General features: G+C 51.2%; 1 protein-coding gene across 2 annotated transcripts; it reads left to right on the forward strand.

Moving 5' to 3' along the window:
* Positions 1-1,490: 1,490 nt before the first annotated feature.
* On the forward strand, positions 1,491-5,678 carry AIF1L (allograft inflammatory factor 1-like). 2 transcript variants are annotated; one of them, XM_009074529.1, is made up of 4 exons: positions 1,491-1,512; positions 2,305-2,352; positions 3,567-3,729; positions 5,362-5,678. In XM_009074529.1, the coding sequence occupies exons 2-4, from the start codon at positions 2,319-2,321 to the stop codon at positions 5,447-5,449; spliced, it is 285 nt and encodes a 94-aa protein (XP_009072777.1). In that variant the 5' UTR covers positions 1,491-1,512; positions 2,305-2,318; the 3' UTR covers positions 5,450-5,678. The 2 variants fall into 2 exon arrangements, with proteins under 2 accessions (XP_009072777.1, XP_009072778.1); XM_009074530.1 differs by lacking the exon at positions 1,491-1,512 and adding an exon at positions 2,230-2,241 and having other exon boundaries at positions 2,313-2,352.
* The last annotated feature ends 205 nt before the right edge of the window (positions 5,679-5,883 follow it).

Consider the following 5,883-nt stretch of genomic DNA (forward strand, 5'->3'; position numbering starts at 1 on the left):
GTGCATCCACTTTCTTTCCAAGCAGTGGCTGAAGGCAGTTCAGAAAACATGCCACTGCGTCACACTGCCCTCGAGGTTTGTCCTCAGCCTGGCTCTAACCAAATAGAATCTGACCTTGCTTACATTTCAGGCATTGTCTGCTATTTCCCTTTGAATTTTGGCTTTGCAATCCAACATGGAAGAAGCTGGCTGGGGTTTTGTGATCCCTTACCCTGCTGGGCACAGAGGAGCCTCCTGTGCTCCCCGTTCTTTTTCTGTTGCCTTTTGTGTGGCTTTGGCTTTTGGCTGCAGCCCCGCATTATTTTTTCCCATCACAATTGGGGCTCTTCAAACATTGCAACTGTAGGTCACAGGCGCAGAATTCCCTGTAACGAGAGCCTTTGGCATCTCGTCCCACTGCCTCGTGAGTTTGCCTCTGTGGCCTGTCCCTCTCTCCAACGCCTTCTCCAGCTCCCCCGACAATCAGCTCATTGTGTGATGATGAGGGGAGTGTTTCTTCTCTGATGTCCTTCCTGCTCGTCCCCCACCCAGGCTTGAGCAGTCCCTGTGCAGTGTTTGTGTAAATGTATTTGGAAGGGGGGACCATGCGTGGTTTTGCCCCACTAAATCCTTGCTGCTAGGGTGGGAGAGAAAGATGAATGTGTGAGCTGAGGCTGATGTAAAGCTGCCTCTGTTCTTTGTATTTTTGGTGAAGTGTCAGCTGAGAAGAAAAGAAAACATGTGCTGGGCACAGACATGGCAGAACAGGGTTTGTGTCCCCAGGCACATGCTGGGGTGTCTGACCCCTGCCCAGGGAGGCAGCAGTTCATTTGCAGAAGGTCAATATGATGGGGCAGAGTGTGGGGAGAGCCAGTCCCACATCAAGCATTGTTTTGGCCCTTAAGCACTTGTGTTATGGCCCCAATTTCATCTAGGACCTGTTTCTTGATGCTTGAAGGGAAACACTCCTGCCTGAAGCATTGAACAGCTTTGGTATATATGTGGTATTCCTGTAGGTTTGTCCTGGTCAGTTTGTGACAGCAATAATCCATGGGCTGAGACCCAGGTGAAGACATGCCAAGCTATTCCTCTGCCTCCCGCCTGTAGCTGCCCATCAGTCCAGTTAACCCAGCAATTTCATTTGGAAGCACAGGTCCTGGGAAGACTCCAATGTGTGAAATAACCACTCTTCCCTTTGGCTCCTTAAATTACCCTGCCACTTCTCTGTTCACGCTCATCTGCTTGCTAGTGTCCCTGGAGCAGAGACAAAAGGTCTTTTCCATTTTCCTTCCTGGGGGAAAGGAGCAGCCTGGAAGGGCTCAACTTAATTTGAGTCCTCTGAGGCTGTTGTGGGGAGCGAGTGCTAACTGCAGGGCAAATGGAGATTTCTCCAGCTCAGCGTGGATGGATGGTGGCAGCAGGCATCTTGCTCTTTTCATTTAGCAGAACTGAGATGATGGGGGGCCCCCTGTGGTGCTGGGAGCTGTATGGTCTGTAAGACAGACAAATCCTTGCCTGAAGAGCTTAAAGTCTAAATGGGGAACAGCTAGCAAGGGAGAGGGAGGGTGGGAAGCCCAGGTGTGCCACTCCAGAGGTCAGAGGCAACATGTGTCTGAAATCCTGAGTTTTTTAACTCAAATCAGTGCTCTCTGGCTGTTACAGCATGGGGGTTTTCATAGTGCAAAGCACACCTGGAGCAGGCTCTGCCTTTCTCTGAGAATGCTAGAGTTGCTCAAGTCAGCAATGTTTGACAACAGGCCTGAAGGGCAAGCAACCTCCTTCCAGCATCACTGCTCCTAGGCATGTTGTTGGCTTCAGCCTCTTGATGTGGTCCTTGAGCATCTCTTCTGGCAGGTGCCGCGCTGGGAGTGTGCACAGCCTTGGGAGGAGTGTGGAGTCTGTCCCTCGTTATTGCAGGCAACTGCGTCATTTAATCCCCCTCCTAATCCGATCAAGCTTCATCTTGGGAGTGCTCAGGGGTTTGTTTTCCTTGCTACTCCTTCTGGGAGGTTGTTCCAGAGCTTTGTTTTTCTGGCTGGAAACCTTTTAGTGCTGTTCATGACTAGCTGATACCTTGTTCTCATGCCAGTGTTTTCCTCCAGCTTAAATGAAAAGCAGCCACAATTACAGAGCACTTAACTCTAGAGCCCTAGAGTTGAGATAAGAGAACTAAAACCAAACCTTGAGATGGTTTCCCTCTCTGAAGTTTGCATTGAGCTGTATATCAATCTTATCCACAAATCTTTGATTTCATTTAAGCAGGCAGTGCTCCAAAGCCCTGCACACCCCCTGCTCCAGTGTCCTGCTAACTTGATTCTGTGTTTCTTTCAGAGAAGTACATGGAGTTCGACCTGAACAACCAAGGCGAGATTGGTGAGTGATTCCAAAGGATGCTGGGCTGGAAGAGCAAACAGCCTGATGCTATATCTGATCTTCCCTCTGCATTTGTGGTGCTGAGAAGGAAAATTGTAGGCTTTTCCTGTGTCCTTGCTTGGATCTTGATTGCCAGCCAGGGGCTTCCTTGGCTTTTCTGCCCCTGCCTCTCCTCACCTGCTTCAAGGTCTAAGTTCTTCTCAGTCCTGCTTCCCTGAAGTTCTGTTTAGCTCCTCCACTTCTTTCTGCTCTAAATGCTTATTTTTTTCTCCTTTTTTCTCTATTGAGTCCTTCTTCACAATCCTCTGCTGGGAAGCTGGGAATTCAGAGGTGGGAAATTGCAGGTGTTGGGCAATCCTAGGGTTTGCCTGGCTTGAAAGGAAAAAAAATCTATAAGAACTTCTGGTGCAGAGAAGCCCTCTGCTTTTCTGGGAGGAGAGCAGTGGGAAGCAAGGGACTTGGGTGTGAGTCTGGCTCAGCTGAGCAGCCCAGCTGTGGGTTCAGAAAGCACCAGCTATGTAAAGATCCACAAGTCTGGAGCTGACACTGACGTATAACCACTCGTGAGCTGTGCCCTTCCAGGACGCTGCTGCCTCATTCCCCTCCTCCACCAGTCCTCCAGCTGAAGTAAAGCCTGTGGGGAGCTGGAGGAGGTTTGACTCAGGGTTTCCGGGAGGGAAGGGGCCCACAGGTCTCAGCAGGCAGCAATGCAATGGAAGGAAATGGCCTGTGGTGATGGGCAGGGGCTCCTGCTCCCCACGGCTTGTTTGTCTCCAGCTTTAACCCCGGCCTTGTTTCCCTCCTCCCCATCCTTGTGATTGTTGGCACCACACTCCAAGCTAGAGAACAGTGTCCCCACGTGTTTCTGGAGTACTTGGAGAGTTGTCCCTCTTCTCTGTGTGTGTGGTGCTTTTAACTTAAGCTGTATAAATGGGAAGTGATGCTCTGTACTGGGCAGAGTGGCAGTAAGCTGGACTTGAAGGTTTTTCATGGCCTCCAGCAACAGTTTCATGCTGTCAGCCCTGGAGTCCACAGAGGAGCTGGTGTCAAGTGGGGACTCATGGCTGTGTCCCTGGGGTTGGTCTTTGCTCAGTGTGGTCACCGCTCAGGGCTGTGTCCCTTGGGTTGGTCTTTGCTCAGTGTGGTCACCTCATGGTTGTGTCCCTGGGGTTGGTCTGTGCTCAATGTGGTCACCAGTTGCCTTGCTCTTGTAGATTTGATGTCTGTCAAAAGGATGATGGAGAAGATGGGGGCTCCAAAGACCCACCTAGAACTGAAGAAGATGATCTCTGAGGTGACTGGAGGGGTCAGTGAGACCATCTCATACCAGGACTTTGTCAACGTGATGCTTGGGAAACGCTCTGCTGTGCTTAAACTGTGAGTGTCCTGGGATGGGGTGGGGGAGACACAGGAGCTGAGCTGGTGTGTTGGGGAGCTGGGAAGCACAAGCTATGCTGTCTGCTGGTGGTGGAGCTGTGCACACTCACTGTTCGTGGAGGGAGATGAGGACCCCCGTGAAGGGGGAGAGCCTGCAAAGTGACACGAGAAGGTGTATCCATGTCCAGGTGGAGCAGTGGTGAGTGCTCACAGCAGAGCTGCCTGCTGTGTGTTAGCACAGGCTTCCTCCCACGTGCCCCTTTCCCGAGGGTGTGCAGGCATTCAGCACTGTGGGACTTCTTCCTGTTTCTTCCCTGAGGCTCCTGCTGGCTTTGGGGACACAGGCTCACCCTGTGGATGGTGGCAGGACTTGAATGGTGAATCATGGTTCTGCCAACACCAGGAGTGCTACCTCCTGTTTCCCACAGGATGCTCTGTCTCCATCTGATTTTTGGAGAGATGGGCAGTAGATGGAGATGGGACACATGCTTGAAACAGCTGTCTCATGCTGGGAGAGCCTTTCTGTGGTACAGACTGCCAGCACTAGCCTCCCACGGCCCCTCTGCCCTCTCGACAGGGCTCTGAAAGTGCTGCTGTAACAAATGGCATCCCAACACTTGCTTGGCTCCATCTCCATTCCATTGAAGCCTGGCTTTTCCTTTCACAGCCACAGAGGCTGCCCCTGCTTTTGTGTCTGTAACCACCATGAATAGGAGCTGCTCCTCTCCATCCTCCTTAGCCCTTTTTGAAGGCAGCTTTAGAAACACAGCCAGGTTCCAGGCCAGGCTGGAGGAAGGATCTTGCCCCCACCTCTGTCTCTAAGATGGTATGTGCTTGCTGGCAGTGAATCTCCCCACTGCATGCCCCGTGTCTGTGTGTTGGGATGCTCCTCTTCCAAACACACACAGACTTCTGACATCCCTGCTCTGCCTTTCTTTCTCCATGCGAGCAGGCTGAGCCTGCAGCTTGTCCTGTATCTTCCATCCCTCCTCCCAACTGCAGCAGCTTTCACACACGGGTCCCTTCTCTTGCTAACAGACACCCCATTGTCTGTTGGACTCTGCAGAGAAATGTAAAACTTGTTCTATGAGCAGTGCAGCTCTTTGATCCATGGAGGCAGCTGGCATTCCCAGTGTAGCTGCAGTCCTCGGGGAGGAAGACAGTGCTAGTGGTTGGAAAATGCTTGGGATTCGTTTAGCCAGTGCCTTCCTCTTTGTCTCTGCTGTCTCCCTGGAGTGTAATTGCTGTTGCTTGCTCAGTGTTGGCTTCTGAATGTTCTGCTGTGTGGTTATGTGTAAGGTGGGCCAGGGGTGGTGTTTGCTTTTAGCATCAGGAGCACTTGGCATGCAGCATGTGCCCAGGGGATTTCAGAAGTGGCTGTCTAAATAAAATGTGCTAATCCCCTGGGCTCTGAGAGGAAAACCGGCAGAGACTTTGGGAACCCACTCCTGGAAGCTGCTGGAAAAGCCAAGCTGGCAGCACTGCCCTCTGTTGGCTTTCCCTCCTTTGTTGATTATCGTGTGCCCTTTGCAGAGGAGCCAGATGCTATTTTTCAGCAGATAATGCTACCCCCAATGATGGGTAAAGCTGCACTTGCTTTTTGTAATTGGTCCTATCTGTTGTGTTTTGCAGGGTCATGATGTTTGAAGGAAAAGCCAATGAAAGCAACCCAAAACCTTCCGGTCCACCTCCAGAAAGAGACATAGCCAGCCTCCCTTGAAGAGGAGAGGCTGAAAAATGGGCACTGTTTGCTTTGCTGGTCTGTGACAGAGGTTACCTGTGCTTTGTTACTCTTTACTGTGGACAGTCCTAGTTTTCAACTAACCTGCCTTAGAGGAACAGCAAGGGAAGCTGGAGACTCCCAGCTCGTGTCTTTCTGCTGCATCCCTTAGCCATCTTGATCTGTTAGACAGAAACTGTAGCACCAAGTGTAATGTGAGACCAAAAAAACCCCACAACAATCCTGTTATCTTACTCTTTCCTCTGCCCTTCCTGCATTTCTCAGACGAGGAGCTACTTTCTCCCCAGTGTGCAGATTCAGAGCTGGTGCTTGTCATGATGTGTTCCTAAAGGGCCTTGCTGCCAGACATGGAGCATTTCTCTGGCAAAGCCCCTGACAGCAGCTTCATGGGGGCAAAGAAATAAGTGCCTTCT

This window comes from Acanthisitta chloris, unplaced genomic scaffold, assembly GCF_000695815.1.
Source record: "Acanthisitta chloris isolate BGI_N310 unplaced genomic scaffold, ASM69581v1 scaffold23155, whole genome shotgun sequence".
In the NCBI taxonomy this organism is placed as follows: domain Eukaryota; kingdom Metazoa; phylum Chordata; class Aves; order Passeriformes; family Acanthisittidae; genus Acanthisitta; species Acanthisitta chloris.